At 37.9% G+C, this 22121-nt stretch overlaps 1 protein-coding gene across 4 annotated transcripts in view; it reads left to right on the forward strand.

Annotated features, from left to right (window-relative positions):
- Dcun1d4 (DCN1, defective in cullin neddylation 1, domain containing 4) overlaps positions 1–22121 on the forward strand; it is a 65991-nt gene that overhangs the window by 26148 nt on the left and 17722 nt on the right. For all 4 annotated transcript variants that reach the window (XM_013009109.1, XM_013009111.1, XM_013009113.1 and 1 more), the window contains exons 4-8: positions 862–976; positions 4462–4553; positions 11639–11709; positions 15121–15212; positions 20723–20831. In XM_013009109.1, coding sequence (XP_012864563.1) covers positions 862–976; positions 4462–4553; positions 11639–11709; positions 15121–15212; positions 20723–20831 — 479 coding nt within the window. The remainder of the gene's footprint in view (positions 1–861; positions 977–4461; positions 4554–11638; positions 11710–15120; positions 15213–20722; positions 20832–22121) is intronic.

A 22121-nucleotide genomic window follows, 5' to 3' on the forward strand; every position in this document is an offset into this window, starting at 1 on the left:
ATACATGCCAAAATGGGAAATATAATTATCTTATAATTACCTTGTAATTTATAATAGTTTAAGACAGTCTGAAGCAAGACTGCTGGTCTTTTGAATCCCAGTTTTGTCCCAGGCCTTACCTCACCTTTTACTACCCCTGCAGTTTAAGCTACATGAGGAAACTACACACTTCCCACATAGCCTTCCTTTTAGGAGCCTCACAGTTAGTACATGCAAGGCTGAGGACCCCGGCTCCTGCTAAGCTCTCAGTACATTTTCAGTGTTGTTACCTTCTGCTGTGAAATTCTAGCATTCTTTTGCTAAATGAGAGTTTGGCTTCCTGATTAAACGCTGGGTGAAAGTGGTAGAGTTTTCCTCAAGTGGCAGAAACAAGAAAAGTTACTGTGGAAATTTTGTTTCAAGTCATGTCAAACTTTTCGGTCAAATGCAAATCCTGTTTAGGATATCCCTTGAGGTGTGAGTGTGGAGGCTTGTTGGGTTTCAGAGTCCAATTACTGCTTGAGCTGGCTTTGTCTCATAATAAAGTGCATAGATTATAAGAGCAGGATGATTTCTCTTGACGAGACTTTGACGTATAAGAGAAGCAGAAAGTTTAGGTGAATTTAGGTGGTTTTCTTCAGTATGTTTGGAGAGTGAATTGAAATTGATCACTTCTATTTCTGCTTGATTTGGTGTGGTAGGAAGTAGTCACTTGTTCATGTTATCGCTAGATTTTTGACTGACACTTTTTTCAGAGAGGAACTGAAACTCATTATCCCTCCGAATAGCGTTTACTGATAACATCTAAGCCCCTTACAATTCGTGCTTGGAAGAGTTACTAGGTTGGACTTAACTTTGTACTTCTTTGAATTTGTTCTGTAGGAAGCCTGCGATCTTGCAGTTCTTCAGACTGCTTTAGTAAAGTGATGCCACCAAGGAAAAAGAGAAGACCTGCCTCTGGAGATGACTTATCTGCCAAGAAAAGCAGACATGATAGGTACAGTACCAAGACACTGTATGATAGGCATGTGGAAGGATTTGCATGTCTGCCATGGTCTTAGCATGCAGTTGGCAGCTAGAATACTTTCTTGGTTCAGTGGGTATTTGTAATTATTTAATAATTATTTGTAATTATTTAATAATACTTTGTGTTTGGGCTTAGAAGACAAAAACGAAATAGACAGTTTCAGTCCTTAGAATAAGGTTTTGAGCTGGGTTTGGTGGTTCATTGTAGTTTGAAACCAGAAAGGCAGAAAAGCCTGTGAGATATTTCTCCAGTTAACCAGCAAAGTGTCAGGCCATAAGTGTGTCTCAAGTAGTAGAGCTTCAGCTAATCAAGCAAACTGAGTAAGAGTGGGAAACACCTGAGTTCAAGCCCTAATACCAGAAAAAAAATTAAAATCTTAATCCATTAATCCTCTTAATAACTGGTTAGTGTTAGTTTATTTCTTTGAAGCCTTTCTGTCTATGCCTGGTGAGGAGGACAAAACTGATTGCTGTTCTTTCAGAGGGTCTCACCCATTAACTGTTGCCATTGGGCTGAGTAGCCCACTTCTCCTAGGAGCTTTATACACCTGGAGCAGCCAGGTAAAAACTGTGAAAGACAATACTGTTTAAAACACTTCTCTTTCTGACAATGGTTAATTTAGGTAATTTCAGAGACTTGTTAAATGTTTATTTGGGGCATATTTAGTTTTTCAATCTGATTTTTAGTAATTTTTCCTTTTTTTTTTTTTTTTCTTTTTGGGTACAGTCGTGGTCCCTGAACTCTTGGCCTGGGCGTTGTCCCTCAGCTCAAGGCTAGCGCTCTACCACTTGAGCCACAGCGCCACTTCTGGCTTTTTTCTTTTTGCTTGTGTGGTGCTGAGGAATCGAACCCAGGGCCTCAGGCATGCAAGGCAAGCGCTCTACCACTGAGCCACCTTCCCAGTTCCTCCTGTTGTATTTTTTAAGCAATAAATTAATCACAATCTAATCTTTCTGCCTCTTTTCAATTTTCCCAATTCTAGTTCTGTAGGTTATTAATGACCTGGAATTTCCATATCTCTAAATCAAAGCGATTTCATTCTGTGGTACTTCATTTGCCACAACTCAGTTGGAAAAGTAGAGTGATAAACTCTGAAATATGTAAATAATGTCACTTTTCATATCTCAGAGTAGAAAACATTACCTAAAGAAAACAGTAGTTTTGAAGATCTTGGGGCAGAAATACTCAGTTTCACAAAGCCAGGTTACTTGATTTCCTTACTGGTGAGAACTATCATCAAGGAATTGTTAAATTCTAATAGTCACTTAGCATTTTGTATATAGAACTTAATTTGTATCACAGCCTAATATTTAGTATAATAAAGCCAGATTTAAAATAAACAGTTGGGCCGGGCGCTGGTGGCTCACGCCTGTAATCCTAGCTACTCAGGAGGCTGAGATCTGAGGATCGCGGTTCAAAGCCAGCCCGGGCAGGAGAGACCGTGAGACTCCTATCTCTAATAAACCACCAGAAAACCGGAAGTGGCGCTGTAGCTCAAGTGGTAGAGCGCTCGCCTTGAGCTGAAGAGCTGAAGGACGCGCTAGCTCCCAGGCCCAGAGTTCAAGTCCCATGACCGACCAAAAATAAATAAATAAATAATAAAATAAACAGTTGGGGGGCTGGGAAGGTGGCTCAGTGGTAGAGCTCTTGCCTTCAGCACCACATAAGCAAAAAGAAAAAAAGCCGGAAGTGGCGCTGTGGCTCAAGTGGTAGAGTGCTAGCCTTGAGCTGAAGAGCTGAGGGACAGCGTCCTGGTCCAGAGTTCAGGCCCCACGACCTGACCCTCCCCAAAAAATAAATAAAAATAAAATAAAATTAACAGTTGGGTTGCAGTTGCTAAGTTTATTCTTAGTAATTTTTAAAATACAGCTTTACATATCGTAAGGTTGATTTTTAATTTTTTTATTTTGGTCTGTGCAAATTGTCTTGTAAATTAGTCATTAGAACATGTCCATCATCCCACACACACCTCTGATGCCCAAAGATCTTTCTCCATCTCTACTCCCGGTCCTAGGCAACCACTAATCTACTTCTTTATAGACATTTTATGTAAATAGTCTTTTGTGTCTCTCTCTGAACTTAGTGTGTTTCTCAGGCTTATCTATGTAAGGGCCTGTATCAGTATTTCATTTCTCTTATTTGCTGAAGGTATTTCACTGTGCAGTATTGGACCATTTCTATGTAGAGTGTTTTTAGGTATTTCAAGTATTATAATGTCATATAAAGAATTCAGGTTATTCACTAATTAAAGGCTTTGAACTAATATAGGACTATCTGACTCAGGGTTAAAGCTTACCTGTTTGATCCTGAGGCAATATCCATATCCACTCTTATTTTTAGGAACATGTCTGCCTTTTATAGAAGAAATACAAAACTTTGTGTTTTTCAGTTTCAATAACAACACTCCCCTCTAAGTATGGGTGTGTGTGTGTGTGTGTCGGTGTCGGTGTCTGTGTCTATATCTGTATGTGAGTGTGCAGTAAAACCAAAGATCTGGAACCAAAGATATGCACAAATACTTGAGTGTATGTCTAGGTTATAAGTTAAAAAAATCACTAAAAAACAAATTACATATGATTCTTACATTCTTACACATGATTAAAAGCTACACTTATATATGTGTGTACATATATATATATATATAAGTTTTATTTATGAATCATGAACTTAAAGCTATGGCTTCGTCTGAGTCCATGTAAGGTAAAGCTCTCTGTCTTCAGCTCCTGGTTATGGGGTAAGAAATTCCTGTGAGTTGCAGGAGGGTAGAGGTGGGGGAGGGGAGCTGTTGTGCTTCCTGGTTCAGTTCTCCAGCTTTGTCTGATGTTTCTAAAATGCTGGAACAATAAGAGAGCAGCAGGAACCAATGTTCTCTATCCTTTCTGCTGAGGCTTTAAGGATATAATGAATCAAGGAGCCATCTAAAAGACCATCAACTATACACTGAATTAATTTTTTTCTTGGAAGCCTGGACATGAATTGACATTTCTTATTTGTTTAATGCCCTCTTGGATTGCCTACTACTGATAAGTTGTTTCTTAGACTATTTTAAGTTGTTTCTTAGATTATGTTGTATGCTCATCTTGACTTGTAAGACACAGAAGTCGGGAGAACTTAATGAAAAGACCCATTTTTAGGATCATTAATTGAAGAAAAATGCCTTAGACATTCCATGTTCTAACTTGACTATTATTCTGCAGTTAGTTCTGGCTAGTGATGTAGAAGAGAGTATATCAAATAACTATTGTGTTTAATTCTTACTAGTTGTTAATCAAAGAAAGATCTATAGCCCTTCCTTAACCTTGGACTCTATTACAATATTACTGTATTCAGTTACAAAAGTGGAAGCTTGCAAATGCAGGACGCAGAATGTTTAAAATAAATTTAAAACATGGATTGAATAGATGTCTGATTTAGATAAAAGTATAATAACTTAAAATTGATTTTTCAACTTGCAGTATGTATAGAAAATACGACTCAACCAGAATAAAGACTGAAGAAGAGGTCTTCTCAAGTAAGAGGTGCTTAGAGTGGTTCTATGAATATGCAGGTAGGTAATCACTCACATTCTGTAAGAATGATCCTTAGGAGAGATTAAAGAATTTTAAAATGTGTACTTTTCAGATTTAGTGCATCTGTGCCTTATGTGTTTGTGTCCCTGTTGGAGAGATGGGGAGCGGAAGGGAGGGACATAGTTGAAATGAATCTCTACATGTCCTATTTATAGCCAGCAGCTAAGCCAAAGAATTCAGAACACTAGAAGGGAACTGAAAAGATGAAATGCACTTGGGAGAAATGCTTTGGATTGCTAGGAAGCCTATTTAGAATGCTGATAATGGGTAATTATTTGGCCTAAGCACTGAAGTTAAAATAAGCTTTACTGCTTTAAGCTCTCATGTAGTATAATGGAATTGCTTATTTAAGAGTATTTTGAAAGGATCATTTGACAGAAAATGTTTGTTTTGTCTTTTAAAATGTCTTAAATTCAGTATCAATTTTGCAGTATATCTGTAGTTGTTTGAATAATACAATGCCTCACTCAAAGCCTTACTTGAGGCTGTGCATGGAATAAAGAGAAAGAAACATTTTCAGATCGAGTTTGAGCTTTTGGCTCTTTGACTTTTCTTATTTTTCTCTTCTTATTTCAGGCCCTTTCAACTGTTAAGTTGAAATCTGTCAACTTGACAGTTCCAACTACCTTTAAGCCAGTTTTTCTGTCATAGTCTGTAGACCCAGTTCCCAGGTATCTCTGGTCTTATTTTAAAAATGTAGGTAAAAGCTGGGTGCTGGTAGTTCACGCCTGTAATCCTAGCTACTTAGGAGGCTGAGATCTGAGGTTCATGGTTCAAAGCCAGCCCGCAGGAAAATCCGTGAGATTCTTATCTACAATTAACCACCAGAAAACTGGAAGTGATGCTATGGCTCAAGTGGTAGAGTGCTAGGCTTGAGCTAAAGAGCTTAGGGACAGCACCCAAGCCCAGACAGAGTTCAAGCCCCACGACCGACCAAAAAAAAAACCAAACCAAACCACAACATGTAAGCGGATGGTGCATATCATTCCCTAACAATATCCCTGGCTCCTGCTACTTACAGGATAAGGCAGATTGCTGATTGTCCCTTCATTACTATGCTCTTCACCACTTTTCCATTTGACAATAATTGTTTTGTTCTCACTGATTAGTTCTCACTGTTTAGTTCTCACTGATTAGTTGTTCATCATTGCAAAACCTGTATTAAAGTGCTTGACACTTAATTCTAATAAGGTATGACTGTATTTCTTCTGGCTGTATCTTTCACACTTTTAAATTAGCTTTGTAGCCTTTTTTGTACTCCCATAGAATTCTGTTCAAAACTTGTTTTCATCCCCTTTCATTGAGTATCAGAAGTTAAGATTTTTCCCCTGTGGCCTGGTTTCCCCATTCTCTGCCTCCTGGCACTCTACCCTTTTCTGATAAGAACTCTGCCCTTTTGTCACAGAGATTGGTCTGGGTAGTCAGATTTTCTGAGAGTTTCAGATTTAAGCTGGGAAAAAAGTTTTGTTTTGTTTTTGTTTTTTTTGTTTCCAGTGGTGGGCTTGAAACAATATAGTCCCGATTCCTTTGGTTTTCTTGGATTTTGGGGCTACTCATCATCTTCCTAGTAGATTCTTCTCATTAGTTTGATTAGTTTCAACTGAATTTTGTATAGATACGAGAACAAACACGTACATGGCATTTGCTGTGTTTCATGTTTACTTCATTAAAACATAAATCCCTTGAAGACATTTTGTAATCCTCATGAAAGTGGTTGATACATTGCCAAGGATTCAGGAATAGGTGCTGAATGAGTTTTCCCATATTCCTGTTAACTGATCATAGGAATCTTTTTCTTTCTTATATTAGTTTGTATTTATTTTTTTGATGCTGAATTATAAAAAGGAAAGTTTAAACAGAAAACCCAACCATCATAGCCCAGCTGTTTTGGTTTTGTGTTATGCAAATGTCAAGCTCTCTTTCCTTTAAAAAGAGAGCAAGGTAAAGTTGCCTTCTTGTTTGCTTTTCTTTGGTTTCAGAAAGGTGACACTTGGGGACTAAAAATGAAGCCATGTTATTTAGATTTCTTGGGGGTCCCTGCTGAGTGATTGTTTATCATTCTTTCCTGCAAGAAGTTTATGTGGTTGTCTCTTGTTTTTGTTCTCTAGTCCCCACTTTCCTGTCCTTTTCCTCCATTCTTTTCATGGCTTCAAATTGGGAATAGTAGAAAGCCCCAGTTGGCACTCATTTTTACTTTGAATATCCTAGCCACATGAATTGAAATTGTAGGTCAGAATTGTTCAAGAAAAACAATCTGAAAAGAACTGTAATAACCAATAAGGTGTGCCATTGGCTGCTTCTGTTGGGGAAAACCTGGAGGCTAGGCCTGCTGACCAGGCCCTAGGAGCAAGCCAATTGGTTGGGCTGAGGATAGACATTGATTTCATACATTTTCATCTGGAGTGAAGTTGGTGAGCAGTTGGGGGCCTTGTGTGCGATTGCTTCACTTAAATCAACCTTTACTTCTCTTATCTGTTCCTCATCCAACCTTTCCTACACATTGAGCCCAACTCCTCACAGCTTCTTACTGCTTAGCCAAAACCTTCCTTTGTACAGTGACCTCCTCACTTAAAAAAAAAAAATTCCTGTTAACACAATTGCTGATTTTTAGAAGTTTGATGAATAAACCATCTCTACTGGGGACCTCTTGTTCCTGTTTTTTTTTTCTTCCTGTTTTCTATGGTTCTAAGTTTATTCCCTTTTTAACTTCAATACTTCAACTCTCTGCGACTTGAGATGGAATGATGAGGATGGGAAATAGTGCATTTAACTTCCATCTGACACTGGAACTTAGTTGCTTTTCATTAGAATAAAAATGGCCAGTTTTACATAAATTATTATAAAATACCTTCTGCTTTTTGAAATATATCTAAGAAGAAGAAGAAAAGTCAAATTCATTAGTGCCAGTACTAATTTTGTAGTTATTCTAAAGGTCACATTTAGGGATGGTTGTGTTAATTCTGCAATCCCTGACTATATGTATAAGTCTTTAGTGTACTTTGGGTTAAGTTCATCGTAGAATTGTCTTTTGGTTTATGAAAGTGAAATTAGGGTCTAGGAATAGGTCCCAATGTCAGGCATGTTCAATTTCAAAAAATGCCAGAATTTTCTGATGGTGAAGGAAGGTACATTTAACAATGCCCACAGGCGGCTCTGGAATCCCATATGTAGCTTGATGTAATTATTAAAACTTGGTGTTTTGGGCCATTATGAAAAAATGAGAAGTGTTTGGTTAGACTAAGTATATACTTAAGGTAGCAGAAGAATGGGAGCATTGTTTTTATTTCCAGATTTTTGGGGTTTTGTTAGTACTTTTTTTCTTTTTTGCAAATTTGCTTTCTTGTCAATCAGGCCATTTCATAGCTCATTATTGCAACTATAACTTTTTAAAAAATCATTTATCTCAAACCGTGCTTTTCAAATTCAAGGCTAGTGACCAACTAAATCAGAGAGAGAAAGAGGAGAGAGACAGAGAGAGGAGAGACAGTTTTTTTTTACTTTATTTAATAAGTGTAGTATGTGCAGTACACACAGGAGGAGCACACACACATATGAGTATGTGTACTTTCAAGTCCAAAATTGCTAGTGTATGAAACAATAAACTGCTAAATGTCTTCCCATTTGGGTCATGAGTGAGTGAAGGGTGCCACTTTCACTGGTCTTTCTCTCTCTCTCTCTCTTTTTTTTGGTCGGTTGTGGGGCTTGAACTCTGGGCCTGGGCGCTTTCCCTCAGCTCTTCAGCTCAAGGTGAGCACTCTACCACTTGAGCTACAGTGCCACTTCCAGTTTTCTGAGTGGTTTATTGGAGATAAGAATCACAGGCTGGGAAGGTGGCCCAGTGGTAGAGCACTTGCCTTGCATGTTGAGGCCCTGGGTTCGATTCCTCAGCACCACATAAGAAAATAGAAAAAAAAGCCGGAAGTGGCACTGTGGCTCAAGTGGTAGAGCACTAGCCTTGAGCTGAAGAGCTGAGGGACAGCGCTCAGGCCCAGAGTTCAGGCCCATGACTGGACCAAAAAAAAAAAAAAAAAAGAGTCTCAAGGCCTTTCCTGCCTGGGCTGGATTTGAACCATGATCCTCAGATCTCAGCCTCCTGAGTGGCTAGGATTTGAGCCACCGGTGCCTGGCACTGGTCTCTCTTAAAAAAAAAAAATTGTAGAAGTTACTAGCCAGTGCGTCTAGAGAGGAAAAAGAAACAAGAGGCATAAATACTGGAAAGCAGGAGGCAAAAATGATCATCTATTGAAGATGAAATGATTGTTATTTTATTTCTGGAAAGCTAAAGAGAAATGCTTGGGTGAACTTAGGAACATTAAGTCAGTATGGGAGAGGAGTACTTAAAGAACCTTTCACAAGCACTTGACTCTGGAATGTAGAGAATAGGTACAGAGGAAGCTTGACTTTTTAAAAACATTTTATTTTTACTTTTAAGTGAAATTTTGTACCATATTCATGTACAAAAATACACCTGAATTAAATAAGCTTTTATTTGATTTTTTTCCCCTGTTGGACAAGACAGTGAAATTAGAGATATGTATTTTTTAATGGAAAAAAAGAAACAGGTAACAGTTGAAAATATGGTACACTTTTTTTTTTGTTGTTGTTACAAAATAGCACATTGTGATTAGAAGGAAAATAAATGGCTAGAGAAAAAAGCATTTGCTTTGACCAGATCATGTGGAAGCCCTGAGTTTGGGCTTTATCACTCAGCAAGAACAGAATTGAAACCTAGAAGTGACCCAAAGCTTTCCCGGCCAGAGCTCCAGGTGATTTTCATGTTCATTCTCTACTGAGAAGAACCACCCCATGCTTTTATAGTGGTCTCACTATCATTTTGTATTATAGTTACTCCCATATTTTACCTCTTATATACAGGGCAGGGCCTGAGTTTTCTCCTTTGTATGTACCCTAAGCACTATGACAGTGCATACTCCAGGATGTTTCTCACAAATATTACTGATGTGGAACTGAGATGTAGGAAGATAGGGAGAGTTTGCTAGACTTGGTATCTTCTTGGATGTGGAGGCAAAATGAGAAATGTCGAGTGATTTATGTATTTTGTTTCATCCATTCAGTAAACATGCCAGGTGGTATGCTGAGGTGGTAAAAAGGATAAAACAGCTCTTGCTTTTGAGGAGCTCTCAGAGAGAACCAGATAGGCTGGCACTTGAGAATGTAGTGTGCATGGGAGAAAACCATTCCCAGCATGGGTTACAGAGACTGCCTGACCTGGTCTCACAGGTGGGAGATTGGGACCACTGTCTGGTTCTAGCCTTAAGAAGATGGGAGGAATAAGGAACGAGTCGACAGGAAGATTGGTTGAGGCACACAATGTGGTATGGTGGTGGTTGGGTGCGATTTAGAGAAACACTAGATCAGTAGGTATTTCTGGATCTTAATTTCTGTTCATTCAGTAATAGTTATTGAGTAGCATATTTCTGAGAGGCTTGCTTTGCAGGTGGGAAAGCAGTAGCTTAGTCTTATTTGACATACTAAACACTTGGACTTTAGGGGCAGTGGGGAGCTACTAGAAAACTTTTAAGCCAGCATGGGAGTTGTGTTTGAGATGGAGCCCTTAGTAGTTATGTCCATGATAAATCAGGAAATCTAAGAGAATAAAGCCCCTACTAGGACTGTACAGGAGGGTTGGCATTAACTAATACTGAGAAGGAAAATCAGGATACTATTGATAGTTGATTGGTGGTGGAGAGAGAGTAAAGGGAGGATGGTTCTCAGGTTTCTATTCCTGGTGGTACCCCAGTGGAGACAGAACACATAAAAAGTAGGTTTGGCACAGAGAGTTAGTAGCTCTGTTTCTGAGAGGTGGTATTATGAGAAAACAGTATGAGTAGGTTAGGGGTAGAAGATTAGCCTAGTTATGGTAAACAGGAGGTGGAGTAGGATAGGCACGTTAATATGGCAGACAGACCAAAAGTAAGGAAGATAGTAGGCTAGAAATAGCTGAGTAGTATCTGAAATTTCCTGAGAGTTCATAATAACCTGAAAGAGCTTTGATAGTGGAACTCTGTACATCTACCTTAACATATTTGTAGAAGCAAGAACCCATAGAGACCCCAGAAGAGGAGAGGAAGTAGAAAAAACAGACAATGAGCTGCTTCTGGAAGCCATAGGAGGACACAGTTTTGTGATTAAAAAAGAACTACTTCAAATTTGAGAGATCACAAAGAGGCCACACTAACTAAAGATGGAAGTGTCTACATTGCTACAAGAGTTTTAATGGAAAAATAGAAGTAGGAAAAAGCAAATTATAGTAGAATGGATAAAATAAATATGGAGCAAAGATAATACTAAAAAGGAAAATGATTCTATTCCCTACATCAATACCTATCCCATCGTATTTGTTAAGCATTGGCTTCCAGAACCCCTGGGTGTACCAAAATTCATAATGCTCACGTCTCATATAGAATGGTAAAGTATTTGCAATATAGTCTAAGTAAATCCTGTAGTATACTTTAAATCACCTCTAGATTATTTATATTTAATATAATATATGTAGGCACAGGTTTTATGGAGATTTTTTTCCCTAAACAGTTTTGATCCTCAATTGGTTGAATTCACAGATGTGGAACCAAGAAATACAGAGGACCAACTAACTATATTATACTTGATTATTTTTCCCCTATGTGAAAGAAGAATTTGTATTACTTTCCAATTAATTTTATAGAGACTAACATGTGATTCTTTGTTACGTTTCTAAAATCTGTTGATGTAAATGTAAAATATATTGAAATTGTTAGCACAATAAGAGTAAACTTTCTTTTAAGATACTTTAAAGAACAGGAATTAAACTTAAGTGGCCTTATCTTTAAATATAAATAACATATACCATATTCCACAAGTTAAAGGACATAGTGGTAAACTGACTTAAAGATAGTAAACAATAGAATTCTCTAAAAATTTAACTGAAATTCCTCAACATGTTTCAATTTATACTTAGTTTTCCTTCCAAAAGGGGGTTAAAGCCCTGGTCTAACTTGCTGAGCATGTAATACTGCTACAGGAATTGGTCAGAATTAACTTAAAAGACTGTACTGCATCACAGGTACCGATGATATTGTGGGTCCTGAAGGCATGGAGAAATTTTGTGAAGATATTGGTGTTGAACCAGAAAATGTAAGTCTACCTTAATTTAGTAATGTAAATCAGTTACTTTTCTTACTTAAATGTTTTGGTCCTTTTCAAAGGGAGCAATAATAAAGTTAACTATGCTGTATTTTATGAGACCACCTAACAAGTTCTAATTCTAGTTTGCTTTGTAAGCTTTGCAAGTGGCATGGTGTAACTCTAGTCTCCCCTCCCCACTGGCTTGATTTCTTATGTCTAAAAGATGTAGTGATGGAGTGATGTTTAAAAAGCAATGTGGCCATCTATAGTGACAGATCAGCTAAGGTACTGAGTCCCTGCATGCTGTGTACCTTTGTGCCCCACAGTAGTCAATAACTATTCATAAAGGCTTTGAGTAGGTTGTGATTATCATAAATTTTCCCCAGATCGTTCACTTCCAGTTGAGCTTAACTCAGAATGTCTTTGCTTTTCAATATAAAAATTTTAAAATTTTTATCACTTTATGTAATTATTTCTGCATAATTCTTAGCTTCATGCTATTGTTGCATATGTTTTCTTTTTCCCACCTCTTACACTAAAACGAAAAATTATACTTCTATGCTTCTACACATGCCTTTGTACGTATATGATTTAATTTAATTTTACACCTTCCAGTTTAACAAATGTAGATCCTAAATGAATTTGTGATCTGCAAGAGATCTTGTGAGATTCCTGAGACATTTAGTGCCTATGGTATGTATCTTGCTTTTAAAGAAAACTGGGAAATTAGACTGTATAATTTTAACTTTTTTGTTGTTTGGTTTTGTTTTCTGGTGGTTTGTTGGAGTCTCACAGACTTTCCTGCCTGGGCTGGCTTTGAACTGTGATCCAAAGATCTCAGCCTCCTGAGATCTAGGAGGCTAGCCAGGATTACAGCCATGAGCCAGTGGTGTCTGGCTTAACGCTTTTTACCCTAAACTTTTCTGTGCCTTTGTTGTCTTTATCTCACCCCCAAAGTCATAATTTTTGTGAAGTGCCTTTAAAATGTCTTTTACTTACTATTTGGATTACTTTTTTTTTTTTTTTGCGGAACTGGGGGTTGAACTCAAGGCCTTTCACTTACAAGCTGGTGCTTTACCACTTGAGCCACACTCCTACTTCTTTATGTTGTTATTTTTTCTTGGATAGGTTTTTATATTTATGCCTGGGTCAGTCTGGATCTCCACCATCCTCCTCTTTATAATTCCTCCATAGCTGGGATGATGTGCATGTGCCATTACATCCAGATTCTTTTTGGTTGAGATAGGCCTTCGTTCCCTGGGCTGGCTTTGAGCCATGGTCCTTATGATCTCATTCACTTGAGTAGCTGGGGTTACAGTACCTGAGCCATTGCATCTAACCCAGCTCATGTATTTTGATAAATTACTCACTTTAATATAAAGGTTTGGGCCAGTCAAGTCAATAGGATTTCACCTGATCCTAGTCCATGAACAGGAAAAGGATATTTCATTGACTTTCAGAAGGCAGTTTTCTCCTGGGAGCTGGGACAAGGTTGGTAGTGTTTTCTAGCAGTGCTGTTAGAGTGGCAGTGTGTTGTTCCTAGTGGGGTTTAGAGCATCCTCTCAGAGGACAGCAGTGGTATATTATGAGAGGAATAGGCATCAGGACCCAGACGCAAAGTCTGATGAGCTTGGTAGGAGGCTGGAGGAATGCCAGGGATTTGCTTCTAACTGAAAAAGGAAGGCCTAGCTGTGCAAAGTTTGCATCCCTAATAACAGTGGTCAATAAAGTACAGCTATTATTAACATCCTTTTCAGGCAGTTAAGACTGCTTCCTCCCTTCCCTTTCTTCCCCTCTCCTGACCTCCCCTCCCTCTTTTCCTCCCTCCTTTTCTTTCTCTGTCTCTGTCTCTGTCTCTCTCTCTCTCTCTCTTTCTTTCTTTCTTTCATTTGCCAATCCTAGGGCTGGAACTCAGGGCCTGGGCACTGTCTCTGAGCTTCTTTTGCTCAAGACTAGCATTCTACCACTTGAGCCACAGTGCCAATTCTAGCTTTTTCTGTTTATGTGGTACTGAGGAATCGAACCCAGGGCTTCATGCATGCTAGGCAAGCACTCTAGCACTAGGCCACATTTCTAGCCATTAAGATTCCTGTAAAACTCTTATTTTTCTGAGTAGAAATAGAAGAAATAGAAAATTACGTTGAAGGCTAAAAGACCAAATTAAAAATGTTGTTCCAAGTATGGATTATTGTACTTCAATTCCAAGATGATTTCAATAGACATTATATTTTATATTGTCCCTACGAGAGAGTATTGCTAAATAAACTCTGATATGCTGTCAATCAGTTTTACCACTTGACAAACAAATGGTAAAATGAACTATTTCCAAAGAGTGTTGCTGTAATGAGCAAGAATGTAAGACTCTTGCTTTCCCTGATAGTTACAGTTTTTATGAAATGTAAGAAGACCTCTAGAATTCAACTCATTTCCTTTGCTAACATAAGGGATTACAAAAAAAAAAAAAAGTTCGTTTTGTTTTGTTTTGTTTTTGTTTTGCCAGTCCTGGGGCTTGAACTCTAGGCTTGCGCATTCTACTGAGCTGCTTTTGCTCAAGGTGAGCACTCTACCCCTTGAGCCACAGCACCATTTCTAGCTTTTTTGAGTAGCTTATTGGAGATAAAAGTCTCATGGAGTTTCTTGCTCTGGCTAGCTTTGAACCACAGCCCTCAGATCTCAGTTTCCTAAGTAGCTATTATTAGAGGGATGAGCCAACTGGTACCCAGCAGAAAACTATTGAAGGTCTTAGCTTCCTTATTTAACCCAAGAAAGTTTTTATTTTGTGTGAAGATTGCTTTGATTATTAGCTGCTGTCCTGTATAGTGTATGTGTGTGTTACAGGTTATGTTCTCATCTTAAAAAAAAATCTTTTTATGTATAGGTTTCAGTCTTTCTAGTGGAGGCTGAATAGAGTTAGAACTATTAAGTTAATCAACATACATGGTTCATGTAAGAAAATGTGGGTTGGTTCACCTAAATAAATTGATGTGCAGGAGTCAATTCCCCGAAAGCTGAGGGCTGAGGAGAAAATCCACTACTATGTGAATAGGCTGACGAACATAGAATACCTTTTTGGGAAAATTCTTCAGTTGTCCAATTGGTTCTAAATGATCATTTTTAAATTTTATTTAGTAATCATATTTAACCCCTTTAACAGTATGACTAGTCAGAGTAATCTATATAGTAATGTAGTTTTAAATTTAAAAACTCTAATGACCTTCAAAAATCTTTTTTAAATAAAAAAATACTTTAGCTTGTAATTGGTTACCATATTTTCAAACTTTTTCAGTGTTTGCCAAACTAGAGCTAACTATTGAAGACCTCTGTTCATATTTTAGTGCCTAAATGACTGGCAACAGAAGCATTTGGCAAGATATTGATGTCTTTAATTGTAGGGAATTTGATTTGTGATTTTTTTAACAGGTAGTTATGCTTGTCCTTGCTTGGAAATTGGATGCACAAAACATGGGCTACTTTACGCTACAGGAATGGCTGAAAGGAATGACTTCTCTACAGTAAGTCCTAGGGTGGGGTGGGGCTGCCCCTCTTCTGGGACCTTAGGAAGTGGTTGAGTTATGATCTGGGCAAGCTTCTCTGGGCCACCCATTTTGTTATGGATGAATTTGGCACTTCAGGTTGAGAGAGAGTGAAGGGGAGGGGGAGAGGGGAGCAGGAGAAGAGAGCAGGAGAAGAGAGAGGGAGTTAGGATACTTTTTAGCAGATCTATATGTAAAAATAGGCTAACCATTTATCATAGATGTAAACCCCCCCATGTGTAACGTAATATAAAATTTCCTAATAGTTACATTAAAAAGGTAGAAAGAAACAAGGAAAATTAATTTTAATATATTTCTTTAATTCTTGATATCTAAAATATTACTATGCTAAACATGCAGTAGCTTTAAAAATCAATATGCAATTTTACATTCTCTTTTTTAATAGTACATCTTCACATTCTGTTTTTTTTGTTGCACCCATATGGTCTTTTTGGTTGATTCATTTATCCTTGTTGGACCACTTGGTCCAGGAAAAGAAAAAAAATAGTGGTTTTATGCATTCATGTGATACCTGTGGGTGCATTTGCTAAGAGTTCTAGTCACAGAAACGATATTCTGCTACATTATGTCTTGAAGGGTACAGTTGATGTGGGTGCCTAAGCAGTTCAGATGAAGCCTATTCTTAAATACAATAACTTGGATCTAAAGCATTTGAAAGCACTATTATTTTTTCTTCACTTCAAGAGTAACACCATAAATTTTATTGAATTATAGTTAAAATTGAAATGGTTCTATAATTGTATTTAAATAATTTTGGAACTTGCCCGCTTTTTTAAATACCTTTGTCCATTTGTTGGTGTCACTAATTGCCTTGTGCTGTCATGGTGATGGCAGGTGAATTCTCACAGGTGGCTGCCACATAGTTCTTGAAATTCAAATGATAAGCCTACTCTACTATAAAGGTGTGGAGGAATATGCTTTCTTTTTATGATGTGCAATGCTGAGACTTTAGTTTTCTTATCAGTGAAGTAGAGATGATCCTTAAGAATAACCTTTAAAGTTCTTTATAGGTCAAAGATGGTCCAACCTCAAGTTTTAGGAACCTTCCTCTGGCCTCCATAGATTGGTTTTTTATTCAGCAAATACTTTAATGACAGTGCCATGCCAAGATGCTGTATTCTGTTCTAGAACTTGGAGCAGAAAAACCCCCTAAGAAGACAAAATCTGATATGAGAATAGAGGTTTAGGAACTTTCAGGTAAAAGATCCAAAAGTAATATGGTCACTTTTCTTTAAATTGAATCAAATAAATAAATCCTATATTTGTAAGGAATATCTAATATAGAAGAAGCTTGGGGAAAAGTTGTTTAGATGCACTCAAATGGGTGAGTATATATTTTTAATAACCTCTTCTGTCTTTTTTTCACCTTTTGCTCATTTTCATTTTATTAAATCTATTCCATGAAATATTTTGGACTCAAGCTGATGTTAATGTGTATATGATAAAACCTCCATTTATTTACACTAGTAAATGTCTTAGTCCATCAAAGCACCATAGACTCTGGTTTATAAAGAATAGAAGTTTACTTCTTACATCACTGAAGCTCAAATCCTAGATCAAGATACCAGCAGTTTTGGTGTCTGGTGAGGGCTTGCCTGCTTCATAGGGTAATGCCTTCTGCATGTGTCTTCACACCATCGAGAGGACAAACAAGTGCCGTCAGCCTCTTTCATAAGGGCACTAATCTCACTAGTTAGCTTTGTAGGGCTCCATCTCTTAATTCTATTCCCTTAGCGGTTAGGATTTCAACATATGAATATCAATGGGGAAGGACACAATAAAGATTCTAGCTGTTGCTGTACATTTGGTTAAAATGGTAGGTTTTGTTAAAAAGATTGCTGCTGTAAAGTGGGAATGAGCCCTTGTGTTTTAGAATCGATTCTGAATCTGTTTTATTGCTTCTTCTCCAAACCAGGACCTAGAACTGTAGTCATCTTTGTATAATACTAGTGAGGGCTGCAAAAATAGCTTTGGGCTTAAGTGAAGGAGCACAGGTCCTTGTCGGGATAGTATGGAAAGCTACCTCTGACCTTACAGTATCTGAGGATTATCCTGCTGTTTTTCTTTCTACTTGACCTTTACAGCAGAGACACTTAAACAGGAAGTGACTCCACATGGGAAACTGTGGCTCTGTCATTCCTTGACTTCTGTGACTATTATGCCTCATGAGACATAAAAGAACTTGGGGAAATGGCTGAAAATGCAGCTACTTTCTAGAAAATCTTCAATTGTGGCTTAACCTCCTGAAGCCTGCTGCTTTACTGGCTTTTTCTGAAACTGCTGCCCTCTGAATGTCCTTGTTGAGTGGCCACTAGGCAGTAAGCTCTAAGTTGTAGGCAGGTGATTTGTCATAGCTATGCTATAGGATGAAGCCCTTTGAAATTGGATCAAACTCTCTATTGATAATATTTGCCCTACTGGGTACTTGAAATGAAACTATTGCTTTGGACCTTTTATATTTAAAGCATGAGACCTCTTCTCCCACATTTGGGACAAGAGCTCTGAATGTCTTTCAAGAATAGGAATAAAGTTTAAGAAAGATCTTGAGGTGAGGAAAATCTCAGAGAAAAACTTCTCTACTGAATTCCTCAGTTACCCTCAGACCCATAGATTCTTAATCCATGATGAGAAAAATTTCAAGGAAATTCACAAAGTAAGCAGCCAACAAAGATATATTTAGCAAAACAAGAAAAAGGGAGAAATAGAAAAAGGAAAAAGAAGCAGGCTCTGGCGCCCTCTGACATAGAGATGGTCAGAATGAGGGAGACTCAAGTGGAAGTTCTCTGTCAGTATTTAAGCCTGCTGAACTAGGGAATTCCAGTTTGAACTTTCACCTACATATGTGCTAATCCGTAATTTAGCATTTTACTAAGTTTGGTGGTTTGGTGTTACCACTCAAACATGGAGAACATGGGTCTAGGTATGTGCACAACCAAACGATGTTGGACCTGGGTATCTTGCTTCTTGTGATGTTTGAACATTGCTTTCTGGTCAAAAAAATCACCTTCTATTTTTGGACCAAATTCCTTACCATGGGGAGTTATATATCTCATTTAACATCTAAAGGAAGGGAGCATAATGGAAAGAATGCAGGAGTCTGCATTCTTGAATAGTTGGTTCATTTCCTTGCTGCTGTAGTGATTTTTCAGCCATGTAGTTATAGGTGGTCTTAGTTCTTTTATAACACTTTAAAATTTGGTGTGATTTTCGTGTGTCACCTGTAGCATCCTTTGCTTTACATTGTAGGGTTCTTCCAGGTGTGGTAGAGAACTTCATGTCTCCCTTGCTGCTCTGTGGGAGACTTTGCTTTTGTTTTCTTTTAGGCAGGAGTACTTATCTCCATGAGAGGTTCCTGTGCCCAAACCCATGGAAACAAGCAATTGCTTTTCTTCCTCTCTCTCATTGCACATAGCCCCAGTCTAGCTAGTTCCTGGTGGCTTTGGTAATTGACCTTTCTTCTCATTGGAGACCAGGGATGTGGGCTTTACATGGTTTTGGAGTGGTTGGTTTTCTTCTCTTTGACTTTTCTTTGGGCCTGCCATGCTGTCCTGCCATGGGGCCTTTGCCCAGCCTGTCCATACATATGGAGAGCCCCTCTCCCTCCTCAAAGACATTTCTCTAGTCCAGTTCAACTGTTAGTTAACATGGCAATCCCCTGAAGAAGCATTTTCTAACTTCTAAAATAGTCCTATTTTAATCTGTTGGATCAATCTATTTGATTCCAATGTCAGGAAGAAATAAAGGGTATTCTCATTTACTTTGCCATAAAAATTAAGCATTTACTCCTAATTTTTGGCTTTCAGGTGACTGTTGTCATAGAACATTATTATTTATAGTTTACCAAAAAAAGCATTTTTGCAAATTTGTTAGAAATAAATCAGTATGCTCTTAATGATCTGTATTTTGATTCATATAGTAGGCAAACTTTATTTTGGCAATAACTTATTTAATATATTACCTATTTTTAGAAGATGTAGCTAGGAGCTCTACAGAGAAACACAAGGAACTTTAGTACTGAAAAGATACAGTAATGCTGTGGAAAACAGCTCTGGGTTCTCATTTTTAAGGGCTATATCTTTTGAACAGAAAATTAATTTGTAAAAATAACCAATTAGTCTACTTCTTATGAAAAGTCAACAGGGTCACTTACTGGTAAAAATAGGTTATCATCACCAAGGCTTCCTGAGAAGTGTCTGGTTTCAGGTGAGGCAGAGTAGCAGCATCCAGTGCCAGAAAGCAAAAAAGGGCTCAGAGAGCAGAGGAGACATGCCACAAGACATTGGAGCCGCGGCCCAAATTGGGACAGTTTGTGCATTTAAAAGAATAAAGACAGTAATGGATTATAGCACTGAATGCAAAGCACAAAGAAAGGACCCTAAACCCAGAAAATAAGGCTAGTGTACAGATCCCTTCTTAGTAGATGTAGACAGTAATGGTGGAAGGAATGATGTTTTGTACTTGCAGAGGTAATGGGTTGATTTAGGCAGGAATTGTCTATGGATGCTAAAACCATCCCATGTTATAAATGGGTCATTCTGCACTCTACCAAAGTTGCCCCAGGAGAGGCACATGGCTGGGCACAGGGGCCATGTGGGAGATGCCATTAAGAGTGGCTAGGACCCATGATCAGAGCCTTCATTGAGGGTCAGTGGGGGAACACAAGCAAATAGCACAACGGTATTTCATTGGTGCATTTGAATGTCACTGGGTCACAGCCTTTTCAGATTGGCACACTAGTCTCTGGTTTGCTCAGCCTATTTGTGAGGGTGTTGAGGCATCAGGAAAATAGCGTTAAAATCATTTATAACATTGAGCAAAATATTGTCAAGGAAGAGTTTCAACCTGTTCACCCACAGGCTAGTTGCTATTTTGAAAGGAGGAAAACCCACTTTAGACTTAGAAATTAATTTTTAGCAATAATGGGACAGACTGGTGAGATAAGCCTCCTTCTGAGATGCCCTTGGAAGAATACACTTTCTATCAGAAGTTTCTATCAATGGTGTTAAACCTACATAGAGTCATGGGAAATTACCTGAAAAATTGATATGCTCCAAAAACAGTTGGTCTGGTCTCTTCAAATGTGACAGTGGTTATAAAGGAAATTTGGAGAATGATAGAGACCTGTGCATGTGAACTATATATTAACTTAAAATATTGTTAGGAAGGGAGTGGTAACAGTATCGAAGTATTTATGGGTGAATTAAGGGCAGGTATGTGAGGGAGTGCGTCGTGTGAAGTGTTCATTGCTGAAGGAAGGGGTAGGTAAACGAGAGCCTATGTGCTCTTCTTTCAACTTCTCTGGACATTTCAGAATTTATGAATAAGTATAGAAAATAATGGTCATGATGGCTATTTCCCAACTAAAGGGTTTTTATTCTTTACTTTGGTGTGAGTTTTATATTACTGCCCCAACGTAAAAAAAAGAACGATGACTCCATATTGTAATTTCCTTTATTTTGTTTTCCCAGATGTGATACAACAGAAAAACTCAGAAATACTTTGGATTACTTAAGATCATTATTAAATGATTCTACAAACTTTAAGCTTATTTACAGATATGCGTTTGACTTTGCACGGGTGAGTTTTCTGGAATCTATCCAGATGTTTCCCTCTCTTGCCTCCCTCCCCCCCCGTCTTTTTATTGCATTTTCGAGGTTTGTTTTTACATACACAAATAACTCAAAAAGTACTCCTATGGTGTTAGTATTTCTATATGTATTAATTTCAAAACTAACTGACTGGTTCTGGGCAAAAATTCTATATGTTAGCAAAAGACTATAGTAGCAGACATTTATTAGCATTTATGATTAGCTTAGAAGTAATATGTAGGTGTGTAATGAATACAGTTTTAAATGATTCTTAGATAATTAGGGAAGCTTTTCCTTCTCACAGAACAACAAATGTTTACCCTCTGAGGTACTTGAATAAGCTACATCCATATTTAATCCAGTTTTACTTTGGGTGCTGTTAATATATTTGGAAGCCATGTGGCTTTCACATCTAAGCTGATTTCCTGTTTGTTGCATAGTGAGTCAAGCCCAAGCATGTGACAGTGGTTCTTTGGGGTCTGTAGGGTGGGGTGGGAAATAAAGCCTGGTTACCACAAATGGTGGACTCCAAGGTTCCAGTTGACAATGTAGCCTTGTGTTCATTCAGACATGATCCACAGGCCTTATGGTTACCCTTTATTACACAATGTGTTTTTGTCATGTCTCTGTGTGTAGTGGATTCAAATGACTTAGGCTTTCTTAGTTGGTTTCATTTTTTAAGGATTTGTTTTTTTAAAAATCAGGGATTTGGTGAAAAATGATTATTTCTTCCTTACCACCATGCTGAACTTTTTTTCACTTTTTTACTTTTTTTTAGCCTCTAGTTCTGCCAAGTTAGTGTGGTGTAAATCCTGATGTATCTGCAACAACACATTAGGCGTTCTCCTGTCGTGCCCTTATTTGTGCATCTTTTCATTGTGACAACCTCTAGTAAAATCCTAGCGTGTGTGGCAATGTAGTGAATCATGATAGTGCATATCTGTAAGGCCATAACTCAGAAGGCTAAGGCAGAAGGATTTTGAGCAGAAGCCAGCCTGGGCTACATGGTGAGACTCTTATCTCCAAAAACAAAATGAAGGTGAAATTCTGATAAAGTGTTTGCCTAATTGCCTATATATTTGTGATAAAGGAATTAAATGACAAAAGGGTGCTTCTGTTAGTTTATTACATGAAATTTTTCCCTCTAAGTCATACTTGCTAAGTCATATAGTATGAACAAAAGTCCCTTTAGAAACATCATAGCTTATACATGAAAATAGCTCTTTCCTGACTTCCTTGGTCAGTGTCAGAATTGTCCCAAAGTCGTCCTCTATAATTT

The sequence above is a fragment of the Dipodomys ordii genome, unplaced genomic scaffold, assembly GCF_000151885.1.
Source record: "Dipodomys ordii isolate 6190 unplaced genomic scaffold, Dord_2.0 Scaffold8, whole genome shotgun sequence".
Lineage (NCBI taxonomy): Eukaryota > Metazoa > Chordata > Mammalia > Rodentia > Heteromyidae > Dipodomys > Dipodomys ordii.